A 20,148-nucleotide genomic window follows, 5' to 3' on the forward strand; every position below is an offset into this window, starting at 1 on the left:
CAATTAGTTGTTTTAATAATTGAAATGTAAAGCAACCCCCCCCCCAACCTTAAAGAAAATGCAGCCAAGAAAGGGAAATGCTCTTAGATTGGATAAGGGACCGAGAAGCCACTCATCATTTTTCACATTATTACAGACATTCATTTTCTATTCGTGGCAAATATAAGAACGACAATCATCTCTTTTCATCCTATTTGGATTTACTCTTAATCCCTAGACTCATGATTATATTATGTTATGTTGATTAAAAGTCCGTGACCTTAGCACACAATTTAAAACTTCTATATAGATATACGGCAATCTTGGTTATATCATGTGCTGAGTAAAGATAAACATTAAAGAGAACCTGGCGAAGGAGGTATGTGTGTTTCTAACCTAACCTTGATTATGTAAAGAAAATCCCCCATCTAAATGATAAAAGAAAAGAGTAATGCTTGTACATTTTATTAGTGTTTTAAAATTAGCGAGTTAAACTGTCAAAGCTTTGATTTTCCTTTCATGTGTGTCTGGGCAGGTCTAAGCCTCAGGTAACGCCCTTTTTCCTTTTCCCTCTTACCTTTCTTTGCACCTGTCCATTGCAGGCTCCCAGCAGCTCCCAAGGAGTCCAATTCGCCTCCTCTTCTCTCCTTTTCCTCTCCTACCCATCCCCCACCCCCAGTCTTCCCTCCCTCCCCACTTCCCCTTCTTCTATATACCTGCCAAGCTGGGCTCCTTTTAGCAGCCATCTATCACTGCAAAGGAGCTCACATCAAAGGCGGTTGCACAGCAGCAGCCGAACAGCATCACGGTTGTTCCAAAGACAACCCCAAAGAGGGGCCTTGACTGCGCCTCCCCGAAGTAGCCGGCCAGCTTTGGCCAAGTGTGGGAATGATTTTTGCGACTGCACGGATAGAGAACCGTCAAGGGCCCCTTTTGGTCACTTCCGAAGAGCAAAAACGTGTTGAGAGGAGGCCGGTTTAAGATTTCAAACAGAACCTCCCCAGAGCGCATGAAAGGACTTGATTAGCATATGTCAAGAGGACCCGCATATATACTCGGTGTGTATGTACACAGGACTCTGATCTGATCAGTTTGCGGTGTTGGAGCCCCAGCCCCCAGGCCCAGCCCCAGTATTGGCAGCAACAGCTATAGATGTTTCAGCAAAGCCAGCAGCCAGCTCCCACCTACCCAAGGAGAGAAGACCGCTCCAAGACAGGGAAAGCCTCTCTGCTATCTCAGTACAAAGTCCATTCCGCGACCTCACAGGAGTAACCGGGTGTTAACTTTTTGCGCTTGTTTATTCTATAATTTTTCTCCATTCACCTCCCCATCCCCGCTACACTTTTTTTTTTTTTTTTGGTGGTGGTGGGGTCTTTTGTTTTCTGGATCCTCCGCCTCTCCCTCTGGCCCTTCCATGGCTCCCTTAGCTGAAGTAGGAGGCTTCCTGGGAGGCCTGGAGGGCTTGGGCCAGCAGGTGGGCTCGCACTTCCTGCTGCCTCCTGCCGGGGAGCGACCACCTCTGCTGGGCGAGCGCAGGGGCGCGACGGAGCGGGGCGCCCGCGGCGGGCCCGGGGTTGCAGAGCTGGCGCACCTGCACGGCATCCTGCGCCGCCGGCAGCTCTACTGCCGCACTGGCTTCCACCTGCAGATCCTACCCGACGGCAGCGTGCAGGGCACCCGACAGGACCACAGCCTCTTCGGTACGTATCGACACTCCTGCACTCTCCCTGTCTCCAACCCCTGGCTCCGCTTCTTCACCCCGTGCGCCACCCTCCCCGCCTGCGCAGGGAGACACGGCTGTGCGGAGCCCGAGCCCCTGGGACGCTTCCAGTGCAACGTGCGGGCTGGACTGAAGGGCGGGCCAGCGCAGGGACCGGGAGGACTTTCCTCCTGTAACCTCGTCTAGGCCTGCCGCTTGGAACGCGGGGGCAGGAGAAGGGGTAGGGGCTCCCACGCACCTTGCTGTCCTGCCCTTCCTGCGCCTGGGATCTTTCTCGCACTCCTTACCTCGCGGGCAGTTTTTTCTTTCTTTCTTTCTTTCTTTTTTTGTTTGGTATTTGTTTCTTTTTAAAACCCCTATATTATTTCCTCCTACTTCCTCTCCCTTTTTCCTCAGTACCGTCCACCGTGTTGTTATTAACAAAAATTAAACGGGAAGCATTTCCCCCTACAGTTACGCAGTTGATTATGTATTCAGGGCTCCTGCTCAGAGGCTAGCGCTTGTATAGGATAGGATGCGAGCATTTACGTGTTCTCCCAGAAAACTAAATGTTTACCCGAAGAGCTAACAGATTAGCTTTTCGTGGGCACCGTCGCTACTGTCAGGTCACCTGGTTGCAGTTCTAGGCACTCTTAAAGTTCTATTTGGGTGAGAAAAGAAAAGAAAAAAAGAAAAGAAAAAAAAAAAAGGAGCCTGGTCACTGAGCATGCCCAGTCCTTCACCCAAGCTCCTCTTTAGAAATTGCGAAACCCGAAAGCCTGGATCTTGGTATTGACCGCACGTAAGAGGAAATGGGGAAGCGAAATAAGATATGGGTGGGAACACATAAGGACAGGTTTCAGAATACCTCCAGCACTGCCTGGGAGCAGAAGGGGTTAAAGAAAAGAAACAAGCGAATGATTGTTAGGCAGATTAAGACACTAGATTGGGAAATCATAGGGTCTCTGCTGTTAATTACTCCCTAACTAGCTATGTGACTAGCAAGTGCTCTCACCAGTCTGAGCCGTAGTTTTCTTGTCGGTACAATGATGGAGTTAAATTAGGTGACCTCTTTAAGATGCTTTCCGATTCTGACATCCCAGGATCTTCCCCGCATTGCCAAAGTTTTCATCATATTAGAGTTAATTGCCTAGCACTCTCAAAGGATTTTGATCATCAAACTTGGGGCATCACTGGAGAGATGCATTGTACTTTTTAAAAAGATACCATTTACTTGTCAGCAGCAATGTGAAAGGGCCCCATACAGTGTCAGGTTTCCTTTTCCTTCTTCAGCACTGTGGGAGTCTTTGAAAATCTCATCTCTGAATGGCCCTCTCTTCCCTTGTCCTCATCCCCTTGTTCTACTCCCATTCCTTTAAAAAAAAAAAAAAAAAAAAAAAAAAACTTTGGAGAAGTGTAAATCTTGGGTTGAGGGGCATTTGTCACTCTAGATGTAGAAACGAGCATGTGGTGGTCATTTGGTAGCACTCAAAGGCTTAGAAAATTAACTTTTTAAAACCCATCTGTTTGAAGCTTCCACTGATCTCTTCCAAATTCCTGTTGACTATGAGTCAAGAGTGTCATGACCTAGTGGGCAACCTTGGGGTCACTTTTGGCAAGTGGTTTCTCAATTGAAGAGGCTGAGATTCTGATTCTAAAGAACTTTGCTGACACCAGGTGGCTCAGTTCTCTTGCCTTTAAGAATCACTGCACTTTATTCATGACAGAAAAAATTTCCAGCTAGCAGAAAGATTTAGAAATGGACACAAGTGAGATAAGACCTCAAAGTAGAGCAGGTAGACGTCAAGCTTAGGTACTAGTCAGACTTCCCCTTGCAATATATAATGTAGCATTGGAAATTCTGCTTTTAAGAAAAATAATTCAACGTAATCTCCCCAAGGACAAGAGTTGCTTCTTCCACGTTGTGTCTCTTCATAAGACAGACCCTATGAGAAGAGATTAGTAAATATTTGTAGACTTGATAACATTTGTTGAACTGGTATTTAAATCAATTTCTTAAGAAATGAATGTTGCATATTGGAATTACCATTTTACGAGAACATTTTTTTTTGCTAAAGTTTTGTATAATTGTTTAGCAACTACAAAAATATGACTTAGACTAATTTTGTGATGGTTTGTCACTCTATGGTGGGAGGCTACATATCAGCACAAAATATTTACTGTCACACTAAGGGGAGATAATGCAGATTAGCCTGGTGTCCTAAAGGAGTGAACAGACTACACAATGCATTACAGTGCACCCTAGTGGTCTTTGATAGCTAAGACATCATCATTTACTACAAAGAAGTGTAGGTGAGAAGAAAAGTCACGTTTAGCGTGTATAACATTATATGCTTTTCTATTTTCCTTTTCTTAGTATTTCAATTATTAATTTTGAAATTATTTTGCTATTTTTCTTTTACACTCATTTCTGTGTGATCAAAATAAGAGTTTTGAAAAAGCTTAAGATTGGCTATTTTAGATGTTAAAGTAAATAACATGTTGATAGTTTGTACTAATCAGAATCCTGGATTTTAAAATTTCAAAACCACATCAATAGACAAAAAGGTTCCAGTGAGGTTAACATAATTTCCTATCTGAGTTAGCTCTATTTTTATAATAGAGTTTCTCTGCACAGTAGTACAGTAGGGAGACTTGATCTAATACATAAACATGGAATCATTACTTAAAAAAAAAAGTTTAGCCTGAGATCAAACATATTTCTTTAAAGGCTTTTCCTTTATTCTCTCCTATTCTCCATAGATTTGTCTGATGTGGTTGCATTGTGGGTTGACTCACCTGTTTATTATGATTTTTAAAAAGCCTGGCTTTGAAAATGATACCAGAAAGATAAAGTACCTCCACGTCTTTTTATGGGACACTGGGCATTAGAAAATCTATCTAAAATCTGTGATTACCTCTCAAGGAAAGTTTTTCATGTCTACTCTTTGTGAAGGAATTAGCTTAGTTGCCACCTCATATTATAAATAAGAAAGACTTGTCAAATCTCATTTAAGAATCAAATGATTACAAATTACTATGTGGTATACTATTTCCTTGAGGAGAAAAAGGATCAGAATTAAAAAGTGTGGCTAAAATCTTTAAGAGGAAAAGAAAAAATACATAAAATTTTTCCCATAAACCTAATGGCAAAATTATTTCTGCCTGGTTATGTATAAAGTTTTAGATGTTGTTTTAAAAAGTTGAAACTTGAATATAATTATTCTAAGAATATATGTAATTTTTTGTCTTTCTACAATTACATATTTTTTTTTACAAGGTAGCATTATCCTAAGATGAGAATTAAAGTATAGGTGGTTTTAGTTTTGCTAGAAAAATGGATACCTTGTAAGATCTGGTATATAATTGGTCTATGTGGAAATGAAACATATTTTATTGTATTTGAAAACTGATTCTATTATACATTCTAATCAGGTAATCAGTTCCTGTTCTTTGAAAGACAAGAGCATCTTAATGTTAATCAGATACTTAAAAAGAATTAAGTTACATGTGAACCACAGTACACTTTTCGATTAGAATTTAACATTCAATACAACGTGAAGTAATTATACATTTGTTAGTATATCTTGGATAAAATTCCATTACTGTATCTACTTCTACCAATCATACTTTGGCATGATTTTTTTTTTTTATTTCTAACAGGAGTCACTCACTAATGAGCTTGGCAGTAAATTTAATTGACGTTTACTCCCTACCTCCATATTTGTTATTGTAATGGCTATTCTATGGAGTTCGTGTCTTCCTGCTACATCTTATCTTCTCTCTGCCTTAGGCTCTCAATTAGGGATACTGATTCTTTCAAGCCACTTATAGATTATGTAGCAGTGTATTGGTGCTGTAAGATCCCTGATAGTTCTAGTGTTCTACATGATTTTCTAACAGTTTGAAAGAGCTCATTTGAGTTGTTAAGCACCTACATTTACAGCTTAAGAATCTATATTTCTGCCAAAGAATGAATTAGGCTCTGGACAGAATAGAGCCCTCCGTATGGCAAGTAGCCAGATTTTGTACTTTCCCTTGGCCTTGGGAAATCACGTGTCCAAACAGGAACTTGCACAATAAATCAAGAAATGACTTAAAAGCAAGAGTCAGGCTAAATGGTGCACATTTATACTGTTTGTAGAGCTTAAGAGGGGGTGAAGGGGTGAAGGTAGAAAGCTATTGAGGAAGGAAGTTACAAGTATAGAAAGTATGTCTATATACTTTTTCAGCAGAGTCTAAAGGGAAGAACAAGACAAAGACATTAGTCCAAAGGTTAGTGTATACACAGAAAACAAGTGATGTAGAGGTAAGCATGAAGGTTTTATTTATTTATTTATTTATTTATTTATTTACTACAGTGTTTTAGTGTATTAAGTAGAGAGTTTTCAGTACTAGTTTACCTACTGATAAATGAAAATAATTTTAGAAAGTAATTGACAGAAAAATTGACTTGCATGCTAACTTCTTGGCATTTGGCTATCACATTTAATGAATTATAAAGTTCTTTTGTTTCTTTGAACTATAAGATTTATTTTTTTGAATCATGTGACAGAAAACAGAATATTATGTAATCTATAAAGTTTTGAAACTACTGTATTGTCGTCAAGAAGGTTCCTCAAGTAGATACATTGGATTAGGCCTCAGGAGATGAGTTCAAGTTTCAGTTCTATTAATTACAAGCATCATGTCCTTAGGTAAGTCAATAAACCTCAGTTTCTTTATATGTAAATTGAGGGTAATAATATCTTCCATACCTATATTAGGGGATTGTTTTTGAGGACCAGATAGAAAATATAAATAGAAGCCTTTTATAAACTATAAAATACTAATGTACATATATAAGATATATTTGGCTGCTTCTAGAAGAAGATTGACTTGATTCAGAGTATGCAAAAAACAAAACAAAAAGCAAAACAAAACTATAATTACTAAAACATGGTTATGCTTAACTAACAGAACATTAGCAAACTAAGAACACTTTTGTACTAATTTATGATAACAATGGCTTCCACTTGTTCCATGCCTAAATGTGTTAGTCCTTACCTCTCTCCTGAAGGGAGGTATTTTACCCATTTTGCATACAAGGAAATTGAAGTTCAAAGAAGACAAAAGACTTTCAGAGTCCGAATAGCCAGTAAGTTACTGAACTAGAATTCAAACCCAGGTTCGCCTGGTTTAAGGTTTTACACCTTTTACATTATATCCTGATGAGTATTTTTATTTAATCTGTAAAGTGGGAGGATCATTATAATAAGACAGTTATACAGCACTTTTTAGTTTACCAAAGGACTTTCACGTACATCATTATATTTAGCAATATTGGTCTACTATTTGGAAGATTTTCATTAGTCACACGTTCATTATTAAATACAATATTATTTTGTTTGTAAATTTAGGTATCCTGGAATTCATCAGTGTGGCAGTTGGACTGGTCAGTATTAGAGGTGTGGACAGTGGTCTTTACCTTGGAATGAATGACAAAGGAGAACTCTATGGTTCAGTACGTATTTTTTTAAAATTATATAATTCGTAAAACAATGATTATTCATTTTGTAAGTAAAATATCTACTAATAATGCATGTCAGAAGAAATATATAAAATACACTCATGTGCAAATTAAAAACTTGTATCCTGGTAAGTTTCTATGTATCTGGTAAATAATATAATAACTCAGTTTTATTTTTAAACCCTAAACCCTTATTGCTTTCAGCTCGCTAGTTCTTCCTGTCTGTTATCTTGTGTCTTTCTGTTTTTCTCCATAATTTGACCATTTCCACCACAGACAGAGAAAAAAGAAAGTACTTTCTCCTTGCCATGTTAGACTCTTTTCACCTTTACATTCTTTCAATGTAAATTTTCTCTACCCATGATTATCTTCTATAGCTAAGTATATATCACTTATTTGCTGATCTTTGTATATAGGAAACGAATGAATGAAATCTTAGGATACTGTAAGATACAACAGATAATGGTAATCACACTAGTTTCACCATGTCTGTAGTTGTGATAATTACAATAGCCATGAGCTCAGTCATAGTTGCATTGGACAGTCTTTACCTTGCCACTGAGTATAAAAGCACATTTGTGGGACTACCATAAATATCTTAAATATGGGGCTTGAAGTAAACTTTTCAGGTTAATAGTTCATCAAGATGAGAAGTATTTATTTATTTTTTTAGAACAACCCAAGGATTAGAGTAACAGGATAATATGAAACTCAATCTGGAATATAATATAGATTTTTCACTTTCACTGGTAGCATCTTTAATTTGTTCACAATTGCTTATATAATCTTAAGAAAATTGGTAGAGTGTAAATGTGTGCCACTCTTCCACCCATCCTCTCATATGAAATCCCTTCTTAAAGTCAAAGTCTCTGTAACTATTTACAAAGAGAATTTATTTTTTAAGATTTATCAGATGGCACTGTGTGGTATCTTCTTTTTCTTAAAATGTCAACTAAGAATACAATATACAGTTAGGATCTCAATATATACTGAGAAAAACTGGCATTAATACTTTAGTAAGTGGTATTCCACTTAATAGCTGTCCTTTGTAAGGGCAAACCATGCCCTCTCCAGGCTTTATATCAGCTCATAATAAAGAGAAATAATGCATGTGTAATAATCATAAGACTAGAATTACAGTTGAAAGAGAAAAACATGCACATAATCTTCCTTCTTCATCTATGTGTTGGATTAAAAAAATCAACTGTGGTCTAGCCCTTACGATAATATACAGTCGATCTTGGAAAGATAGGAAATCACTGGGCTTTTACTACATTTACTTAATAGTAACATCCAGATCAAAGTTAATCATAGGGAATGTATCATCAAATAACTAATAAATTCATAAAGTTTAAGATATATGATTTGGAGTGATGATCTTGAGTTAGGAATTTGGATGTTAGCAATATCTTGAAATATTTCAAGATGTAGTAGAGATTTGCAATGTAGAACTTTGGCATCTAACGATGGAAGATAAACTAGAGGCCTATTTGATGGCGACGGCAGTAGGAGGGAGATAAAATGGAGCATGACATAGTTCAGAATAGTTTTTAAGTATTTGAAAATAAAATTGAGAACTGACATTAAGAAAAGTTTTTATATCCTTGACAAGGATATAATTATAGACAAAGAAATAAAAACATAAAGTTGAAATTTTTCTAAGAAAATTCTCTGCAAGGTATTTTTTTTAATGGTAGTTATCTTCTCTCTTTTAGGAGAAACTGACATCTGAATGCATCTTTCGGGAGCAATTTGAAGAGAACTGGTATAATACCTATTCATCCAACATATATAAACATGGAGACACTGGCCGCAGGTATTTTGTGGCACTTAACAAAGATGGAACTCCAAGAGATGGTGCCAGGTCTAAAAGACATCAGAAATTTACACATTTCCTGCCTAGACCAGTGGATCCAGAAAGAGTTCCTGAATTGTACAAGGACATACTGATATACAGTTGAAGTGTGATAGTGTCTTTACTGAAGAACCAAACTGCAACTATTCTTTCTTATTACAGTTCCCATCATAAATAATAACCCAGGAAGACATTCAGAATGTTATGGATTCTATTTTCCACTGGGAGACTGAATTTGGAAAGAATACTGAGAACAAACAAACAAAAAATTTTGCCTTGACGTAGATCAAGATCTCTCTTTATACGTGGATTAAGTTCCCTTAGGTACACTGGCTTGGTCCTTACTAGTAGATTGAAGCTGAAAATCTGTTAAACTGTGGATGATGGGAACCCCACCTGGTTTGCTGCTGGTGCCTCTCTGGATTATGTTTACTTTACAAGTTACATTAAAAATAGATACTTCATGTTGAAGTAATGGATTGACACAGTTGGTCAAGATTATTGCTACATAAATTTTGAGGACCTTGAAGAATTTTGCAGGTTATGGCATTATATGTAAAAAACCTGGGTGAAATGTGGACTATGAAACATGCCACACCAAAACAGAACATTTTTTTAAAGGATGGACCTATTTATACATTTTCAATTTGCAAATATTTATTATATATATTTATTTATTAAAGAGTTTATTTTTTACTGGTATATGAAGATATGACAAAGAGAAAAAAACAACAACAAATTATTGTGCCATTATTACTTTGCTGTGGTGTCTTGGGCTGTAAAGAAGACATCGTTATTGCAACACATTAAACATAGAATAAGATCTTGAATTTCTTTTTAAAAATAAAGTATAGCATAGACTATTTCTTTTGCAGTCAATTGCCTTCTAAATATAACATTGGTTCCTTTGACCTAGAAAAATGCTTTATCAATTTGTATGGAATTCAACACACCTTCAAAAGGGAATTAAACATTTTTATTTTATGTTTTGGTTTCCTTCCTTTTCAGGTGACAGTTATTCTACTTATATAACGTAATTTTTAAAATAACAAAAATTTAAGTGCCCTAGAGAAAATGTGGTACTCAGAGAACTTCTAATTTTGAAAATTAACAAACATTCTAGGCAACTTATGCTTCCTTATTTTCTTGATTCAGTGTGCAAAGACCACTTCTTTCACCCACTATGGTCACAGGAAGAATTAGTCTTTGTGGCACCACCACTAATAATAATAAGACTCCATTTACCCATTTACTTATCTGAGTCTAGCATCTTTTCCATTATATCTCATATTTAGTCATTTATTCAATAAGTATTAATTAAAGCCTACGATACAGAAGATACTGTTAGGTACTAAGGACAATGTGGTGATCAAGACAGAGGTGGGCCCTGCATTATGGGGCTTAATATCCAGCAAGGGAAACAGATGGGAAACAAATAAACGAACAAATACCATCATTGTGATTTGTGATATTGTGCTCTAAGAGGAAAACAAGGTTCGGATTCAGAAAAAAAAGAATAAATTTCCATAGGATGAGTCTGAGAAGGTTTCTCTAGAGAGGTGACATTTTTTATGGGCTCTAAATGGTAAAAGAGACTCAGGCAGGATAAGAGGAGAATAAAAGCCTTACAGGAAGAGAAAACTGAGTCTGGAGTCCCTAAAATGAGGAAGAGCTTTGGGGCTGGAGCTTAGTGATCATTTGGGAGAGTGACACAAACGAGTTTAGAATGCTATGCAGATACAAATCCAGCAGCTGTCAATGTCACAACTGTTAAATGTAGGAATCATCATTGGGGGGTGTGGTAATATGAAGAGTAGCAGCTCCACCAGTTCCCAACCGGGAAGGCCTGGTAAAACAGAATGCTGGCCCAAACCCAGGGTTTCTGATGTGCAGGTCTGGGGTGGGGTCTAAAAGTTTGTATTTTTAACAGATTCCCAGGTAATAATGATGCAGTGGGTCTGGAGACCATACTTTGATAAACACTAGTCTAGAGCAGTGTTTCTCGAACTTTAAAGTACCCACAAAATCACCTGGGGTGGGGTCTTGTTAAAGGATGGATCTGTTAAACTCTAGGTTGGAGGGATGTGGGGGAGATGAGATTTTTGCCTTTCTAACAATTTCCTGGATGGTGCTTGATGCAGTTACACAGTGGACCACACTCGAATGGCAAGACTGGTGCTTTAATACTGTCTGGCATTATTCCTATTTGTTCATTCTCTCATTGCTTAAGTGAATTAATGATGATAGGTGGGAAGAGGGTAGGGAGTTCAACATATAACATTAATAAAGTTGCATGAGAATGTGTGTGTTTACTGTTTCAGCTCCAGACATCTTGGTTTTATGAATGTAGAAACAATAGTAAAAATAGTTTAATAGTCTTCAACGTAAAGTAATTCCTATTTTTACTAGTGCTAGAGAATCATAGGGCAGTAAAGGTATAATTCTGGCCAAACGAAAGCAAATCACATTGGTCACCAAAATTAACAGGGATCTAAAAACATACATTTGCTGCATTAGTGACCACAGATTACCAAAAGATTGATTTAATGTTCATCTCTATTTTGGACTAATCAAACCAGGGAATTAAAGGGATAAGTGGTGTATGAGGTGATTCCCTGTTTCTTCAACACCCCTATTATATAATTTGGTAGATTCCTACTGTATCTTGGTATTATTTCATATTTATAATTGTGGTGACACAGGGTTGCTCTAGAAGTTCCCCTTTGGCATGCCCAATTGTTGGGGTCCTACCCTTGAACCTTTTGAAGACTCTTTCCATCCCTAGAACTGCAATAAGTCCCTTGCAATTACAAACTCAGGGAAAGGAGATACCACCCAGGAGAACTTCTTTGGTCTCCTATGTCTAACAATGATCACAACCCAGCAACCTCAGCTACTTTCTCCTCCATATCCTTCAATAGTCAAAATATTTTTTCTCCTTATATTCAAGTTTCTCAAAATTAAGGTTTTATATGATCCTGCATCTAAAAGCCTCTGAAATTCTTCAATATTATTCTTTGTGTGAAACAGGTCACAGTGTTTAGAGTCTCTCCAGGCAGATCTAATGTTTTAACGGACCTATAAGTTAAGGACTTTGAGGCAATTTGTCCTTCCCTTTAAAAATCGGGCCTGATCTGCAGATGTTAGGGCCAGGCTTCTTAAATTAAGAGAGATCAGAAGAAATCAAAAGAAATGCTTTGGAAGTTGTTCTTTGTTTTTCATATGCAGGGAGTTTATCCTTAAGATTTATGAAGTCCTTGTCTCGGTGTTCCCTCTGTTGGCTCAGCTCCCAGGGATTTTGAAGTGGCTTGTTGCTATCTGTGTGGAAGGTTTGCCAAGGTTGTTGCTATGGCTGCAGCGCCTGCAAGTTTAGCTGATTCTTGTGTCCTATTGATCTGCTCTGAATCGTAGCAATTTGCCAGTGTTCCTCTTATGAACTGGGGGATGCTATCCGAAATCTAATGACCCACAGGGAAATACCTTAGCCCACAGGGAAATGCTGTGCAGACAGCAGGCCCAATCCAATCCCAATCTTTCCATTAGTCAGTTCTCCATCAATTTCTCATGAAATTCATGCTTCCATGAAGAGCTTTTCAGAGTTAGAAACATAACCCTTCGGGAGAGACCTAAGATGTCCATTTATTTGCATTTCGGCGCAAAGGCAATCATCTGGGCCATAGGGTTCACTTACCCTGTTGGTCAGGATGGAAGCTATGGGAAGTTCTTTCTTTCTAACCTCCTTGATCCCTTGCTCAGTTTTCCATGGCCAGTGTTGTTCCAGTATTCCTTGCAAATCAGCTCATGTTGGTTTCCATGACTTCCCTACCCATAGAAATAAAATGTTAATTTCAAAGAGGTTTCTACTTTTTCTTCTCACATATTGTATTCACTTCCTCTCTTTTTTATTATGGTAAAATATACATTACATAAAATTTACCTTTCATAACATTTAAAAATGTACAGTTCTATGGCATTAAGTACATTTATGTTGTGGTGCAACCATCACCATCATTTCTCTCCAAAACCTTTTCTTCTTTCCCAGCTGAAACTCTGACCTATTAAACACGTTCTCCTCTCCTCCCAACCCCTGGCAACTACCATTCTGCTTTCCCTGTTTATGAATTTGGCTACTCTAGGAACCTCATATAAATGGAGCTTAAAGAATATATTTTTATTAGGCAGTGACCTTGGGATCAACAACTGTGGAAGGAAAGGTGAGGAAATAAGGTTGGGGAGGAGAAGCTGAGCTGTGATGTCAGACTTGGCCATCTTATTTAAGCTCTGGAGCTAAAATGGCCCTAACTCACTGGGATGAGTTGGCTGAAACTTTTGAGTCATGTTTGGATCAGTTGCTGAATGTGGCCCTCCACAGGAAGTGGGGTTCTCTGCAGCTGAGGCAATTCCTGAAGGGGCTCCTAAGTACCTGGGCATTTAGGGCAATAAATCCTTCCTTGCAGAGGCATGTAGACAATGAATCTCCATGTCTATAATTGTCTACCTGTTGTTACTCAGATTCACATTTTCACGAAAGTCTTATAACTGCTATATCCCTTTGTAATGGGCTTACTCTGCTGTACTGGGATTCTGTGCAGGTAAAACAAGCCCTTGGATAGTGATGCTGTAGGCAGGAAAAGCAATTTGTGCCCAGAAGATCTATTCCTATCTGAATCCATCACAAGATTTTTCAGGGTAGATGGGGCCCAGGGAAAATAACATGCCATTAAGTGGACACATAGTCTCCTTGAGGCAATGTGCCAAATCATAGGTTCAGCACTGGTCTTTGTTGCTGGCAGGTTGCACATTCAGAGGAAGTAGGAGCTAGATTCATATGGAAAGTAGTAGCCTATGCTGGTGGGCTGATGTCTAACCTCTATCTTTGTCACCATTGCCGCTTTTTAACATGTCCATTATTCCAGCACTGGAATGACGAATGACAGCCGGCTGTCATCAACTGGCTGAACCATTCTATCTACTTGGTTGTTTAGTGCCTCTTCCATGGGGGGAGCTCTTAGATTCCTGTTAATTTTTAGTACAAAGATCTTCATTCTTTATACTCACTCCCATATATATATTCCTTTCTGCCAGACATCTTTGTCTCTCATCTTCCAATCTTTTTTCTTCTAAGATCTGGTCAACTAGCCAGACTACCCGTGAGTCATTATGTGTCCTAATTTCAGGCCTCTGCTTTTATCAGTAGATGACCAGATGCATGGTCCCAAACTCTGACAATTGGGAGGATTTTCCCTGAGTTAGGCTTTAGTGGCTTGCCTCCATATACTGAGCTGTCCCATCTGTAAACCAAGCTTGGGAATTTTCATGCTTCATCAGTTAGTCCTCAGAGATGCCCCCTATGGGCCATGCAAGTAAGCTGAGGAAGAGGTGTTAGTGCAGCTATGATGGATTACAGGAGTCTGGGTTATCTGATTTGGTTGGTCAGGCAGAATTCAGCTCATGATGGGAAATTTTAGCCATATGGTTACTTGGTGTCCCATAGTCAGGCTTTCAATTTGTACCATGGCTCAAAACCATGCCAAGAGTTGCCTTTCAAAAGTCACGTTCTTTCTTGCAGATTGTGTTACCTTGATGTAGTACCCCAGGGGCATATATTGTGATTTTCCCACTGGGACTTCCCGTAAATTCCACAGTGTCCTTTCCCACCACAGATATCTCTAACATAAGAGGGTCTGTTGGCTCAAGTGGCAGACTACAGCTTGGACCCAACAATAGGCAGTACTGGAATATCTTGTTTGCTTAGGGGCATCTTTCCTTTGATTTGATTTGAACTCTTTTACTGTTTAGCACCATTTCCAAGCCTGTGAACAAGGATCTGAGAAAAATGCCTTCATAGTGCAACAGCTCTAGCTGTGCTGTCAGGAGAGACACCTGAAATGGATTCTAGGAAAGTATTTTTCTACTCTGTGGTTCCTGAGGGTGCTCTCTGCTGCTCTTAACAGATTAGAAGGTTATATCCATAATGGACATCCAATGGTGGTGGTGGTGGTGGTGGTGGTGGTGGTGGTGTGTGTGTGTGTGTTTAATAGAAGAGGGGGATATAGAAAGAGAGAGTGGAGGAGTGGCAGAAAGTTCTCCAAAGTAGCAGTTTATTCAAGCTAAGAAGTGGTAATGAGTTACTCTTTTGTATTTCTACTTCTCAGAGAGGTAAGACTGAGCCCAGCTCTCCAGTATACAAGTTCAATACACTACACATGAATAGACACAAAGTAAAAATAGAGAAATGGTTAAATATAGTTACTATTAACTTTCCTTATGAGAAGAGTATGTACTATATTTAGTCTAAGACCAAAAAAATTGGAATTTTTGGAGTTTGGAGTTATCTGTCATCTAGTTCAATGTCCCCATTTTATACATGAGGAAAATCTTTTATGTTATTGACTCTGTTCAATAAAGCCATGAAACATTTTGTTGTTTTTAAGTTAGTAAATGTATCTGTACACTTTTATGAGTTTTTTTTTTGGGGGGGCAGCAATGATGAAATTAGTATGTTTTGATCTTTGTGCAAGTTGTTCAGAAAGAACTTAAAAGAAGTATTTAGGAAAATCCAAGTGCTGAAACATTTAAGATATGCTTTGTGGTCTCAATTTTGTGTGATTGTCAGCCAGGAAGTCTTCTGATTAAGATGGCTTGCCAATTCCCTGACAAATACATTATTTATTATACTAATGGGGATTTCCTATTTGAGATGTTAAAGACAAAATGTTACTGATATTTTCCTTAAAATAACTGACATACAGCTATTGATGCATTCTAATAAATTAAAATCAAGGACAAGACAGTGGTCCATAAACACGTACAGCTATTTTATTGGCAACTATTTATCACAATGAATTATATTTCACTGAATTAGAGCTTTCTCATTCATTATTGAGAGTTGAAGCTGAATGTTATTGAATTTATATTTCCTTTTTTTGCATCTGATATTGTGCAAGAATGAAATAACTTTTAACAAGGACTGAATTTTGTCGGATTAAAATGGTAGTTAGAATCCCATAGTTATGTGCACACTTTTAGAATTTCATTAATTTCTATGACTTATAAAGAAATTTCTTCACAGTTGTGTGTGTGTGCATGTGTGTGTGTGTATGTGTGTGTGTGTGTATTTGTATTTCCACATAGTAGTCCCTACATTGGGAGATGTGTTCTAAGTATCTAGTAAAAAGTATATACTTGCAGGTAAATTAACAAATACTCTAAATTACACCTAATTTCTTCCAGGCAGCAAAAGCTTGAAACAAATTTTAATAATTGCACATTTATAATTTGTTTGTAAAACTAAAATAAAATTTAAAATACAGATTGTGTTATGTGCTATGAAGAAAAAGAATAAGGTACTATAAGAAAGAACATGGGCATTTCCCTTGGTTGGGACAATCATAAAAAGCCTTTCTGAAGAATAAATAGAAGTTAGACAAAGAATTGGTGTGGGTTGCATGTGGGAGGCAGGATGTATGTGGCAGCATAAAAAAAGGCCTTGCAATTGGGAAAGAGTTTCATGTGTTCAAGAAACTAGAAGGCCAAGATGGTGAGGATATAGTTAGTGAAGACAAGCAGAGCCTGAGATGAGATTGAAGATGTTGGCATGGATGGACCACATCCACATCCACGTGGCAGGGCCATGTGGGCCATACTGAATTGTTTGAGTCTGATTTAGTGCAATCACAGAAGGATTTTAAGTAGGAGAGTGACACCATTTCACCTATATTTTTTAAAGACCACATGGTTGCATTATGGACATTGCATTGGATTGGGGTAAGAGTGGAAGAAGATAGATGATGTTAGGAGATAATTGTATTAGTCTTGGTGAGAGTTGGAATAGCTTGGACTGGGATGTTGGATATAAATAGAGAGTAATGGATAAATTCAGGATACTTAGAGAGTAGAATCAGTGACTCTTAGGATAAGATAGAGATATGTTAAGATGTGCCCAGATTTTTTTCACTTGAGTAAATGGGTGTGTGGATGTGTGTGGGGTGATAGGAGCATTTATTGAAATAATGTGATACTGGAGGAGAAACAATCTTGGGAGAAAAATCAAAACTTTAGTTCTGGAAATGTTAATTTTGTGATGCCAGTGAGATTATCAAGTGAATAGGCCGAATAGGTCAGTAACAACTCAACATATAGGACTAGAAGTGTGGGCTAGAGATATAATTTAGGAGTTATTGGCATACAGATGATAGTGATAACAAAATGAAAGTTCTCAGTTACATCATGTCAACTGGAAGAGAAAAGATCATCTACAGAGCAGGAGGGAGATATTAGATAAGAACATTAGTCAAGTTTCGCATCACACACCAAGAAAAGAGCATTTCCAGGAGGAAGCAATTAGCTGTGTTATGTGTTACTGAGAGGTCAAATAAGATCAAAGTTAAAAAAGTAAAGATTAGATTTTTGGGAATGTGGGAGTCAATGGTCACTTCAGAATGTGACTTTAAAAACAAGAGGGACAGATGTTATATTGGAGTTGACTGAAGAGAGAAAGGGAGATGTGGAAGTTGAGAAAAAAGGTAGAGACAACTGCAGTAGACATCATTAGTTGGCTACCTCACAGCTGTTTTCCCACTGCTAATAGAACCCCAGTTTGTTTTCAATGGTATCTGAGTGGTCAAGTTCCTTAATACAGTGAATGGATATTTTCCAAATCAACCATAGTAGTCTCATTCACCTTGCCACGTGATTGGGTTAGCTATGAGCTCTTTACACATTCTGGCCAATATATTCCTAGTGTTAACTTATGATTAACACTAACGTTATAAATAAAAATATTATCACAGTTAACAAAATAGCTTCAATTTTTGGATATTTCAACACTCCTATACTGATCATGAGCAATTACTCTATTTAACTAAAAACATTTTTATCTAACATAACAGTTATAATCATTACAATTTATTGCTCTCTTGCTATATGCCAAACATTGTGCAATGTGCTCTACATATCCTATTCATATCTCAGCTAAGCCTTCAATAGCCTTGTGAGGGATAATTACTCTTGTTTTTCAGATTAATTACTCAAGACTGAGAAATTAAGACTGTGTCCAAAGTTACAGGCAGGTAATTGGGAGAAGCAGTCAGAGACTTCTGCAGCCTATCAGAATTGTTCATTCCCTACAGAATAGCACACACTTTCTACTGCATCTATTGAAGGGGTGTTTTACCCCTGTGCTCGTCTACACTTGCCTATTTTCTCCCTTGCTCAGACCTGCCCTTTTGATTCTATTGGCACCCAGCCAACCATTACACATGAAGATTAAATATGTTGATTTTACCAGGCAGACCCTAGTGGAATCATAAGCTTTCTCTGAAGATACTGGCGGAGGGGATTGGGCTACTTAAAAGCTGACCATAATAGGGAACATTAATTAATTATTTTTTGCCATACAACTTGACATTAGATTAAAAGAAAGAAATTCGCTATGTGTTTATAGCATGGAATCAAAGAAATACTATAAAAAATTATACAGCACTGACAGAGAGCCTGATTTTGGTAGAATATTTAAATTTTCTTTTTGAAAATATGTAAATATGTGGTGATTTGAAGAAGTAGAGTGGTTAATTAGGGCAAAGGGTGCTCTGCTAGGAATCAGATAACTACAGTTTTATTCAAGGCTCTAGTACTCTGCAACCTGAGCAGGGCTCATAACTGTTTTGAACCTGTTCCATCATCAGTAAAATAGACATAGAATGGCCTTGTTTTCAAGACTGAAGTTCGAATGAAAGAAAGTAAAACAAGGTTTTCTGATCATGGTAAATCATTCATACAACAAGCAGTAATTTAACGTCTATTTTGCTTCAGGTACCATGGTCACCTATGGTTACTACGAATGATGAAATAAATGCTTAAATACATAAGTATCATGTCAATAGGTGATAAGTGCTATAACATAAATATGTGCAATATCCTACAGGAGTACACGAAGGTGGATGTGGTGAGAAAAGGCTGGAATAGGACATTGGGTAGAGAGTGTGAAAGACGTTAAAGATACTAAAGAATTTGGCTGCTATTCATAGCAATGCACTTATTGTAAGATTCTAACCATAGGAATGATGTGATTATATGTGAATGCAGTAAAGATGGTGGTTTGGGATAAATTGGAAGAGGAAATACAGGAATTAGGGAGATTGGTTATCTTTTTACTTCTAAAATCCAGAAGAGATTTAGTGAGCTTCTGGTAGTGCCGTCAATGCAGAGAAGGAAGGATGGTGTTTCTATCAACTATTGTTGCCTAACGAACCACTTGAAACTGAGTGTCTGCAACAAATGATGATTTATTATTTTTCATAACTATATGGGTTGCGTGGAAGTTTCCATTGCTCCTCTTGCTGGGGCATATGCCTGTGACTGGAAATCCTGTATGTTTCAAGAGGGACGCACTCATACGTGCACTTACATGGTGGAAAGTTCGCGAACTTAATTGTCCAACCTTGTTTATCTGGCTATTGGAGCTGACAGTGGGCTAAGGAATCTCTCCTCCATGTGACTTCTCATCCTTGAGGCAAGACTGACTTTTTTACATCATGGTGGTCTCAGGGCAGAATTCCAAGAAAACAAGCCCCAAGGTACAAATGTTTATTAAGCCCCTAATTTGTGTCACATTTGCTAATATTCAATTGGCCCTATCAAATCACATGGCCAAATCCCGTTATGGTGAGAGGAGTGGCAAATAATTTGTGTCCATTTTTAATGACAAATGGTTTGAAGAATTTTGGAGGCAACATTGATTGTACTGGGGGGGGGTGGTGTGAAATGAGATGTGGGAAATAGGAAGAGGAATGATCAAGGATGACTCGTGTGGAGTAAATAGCAGTACATTAATTCAAGCAATGAGTAATATTTTTTGGGAAGTGTCCAGGGGGATTGGATTTGAATATTTTGGGGAGATGTTGAATTGATGCCTGTGGGGCATGAAAATGGACTGCACAATAAGAATGTGGAAATAAAGATTGGAACAGAGAAGAATTTTTCAGGAAAGGAATAGAGATTTAGGAATCATTGGCTTATAGGTGTGTAATACCATAAGTCATGAAAGGCAAAACAAAAAGAAAAGTAGGCCAAGGATGAAATTCAGGGAACTACTAACATTTAAGA

The 20,148-nt window shown here is 37.9% G+C and overlaps 1 protein-coding gene across 1 annotated transcript; it reads left to right on the forward strand.

Moving 5' to 3' along the window:
* The first annotated feature begins 868 nt into the window (after positions 1-868).
* FGF20 (fibroblast growth factor 20) lies at positions 869-10,026 on the forward strand. Its single transcript, XM_019737953.3, has 3 exons — positions 869-1,679; positions 7,078-7,181; positions 8,903-10,026. The coding sequence occupies exons 1-3, from the start codon at positions 1,394-1,396 to the stop codon at positions 9,146-9,148; spliced, it is 636 nt and encodes a 211-aa protein (XP_019593512.1). The 5' UTR covers positions 869-1,393; the 3' UTR covers positions 9,149-10,026.
* Positions 10,027-20,148: the final 10,122 nt, after the last annotated feature.

This window comes from Rhinolophus sinicus, chromosome 16 (genome assembly GCF_057876585.1).
Source record: "Rhinolophus sinicus isolate RSI-liver-muscle chromosome 16, RSI-T2T, whole genome shotgun sequence".
In the NCBI taxonomy this organism is placed as follows: Eukaryota; Metazoa; Chordata; class Mammalia; order Chiroptera; family Rhinolophidae; genus Rhinolophus; species Rhinolophus sinicus.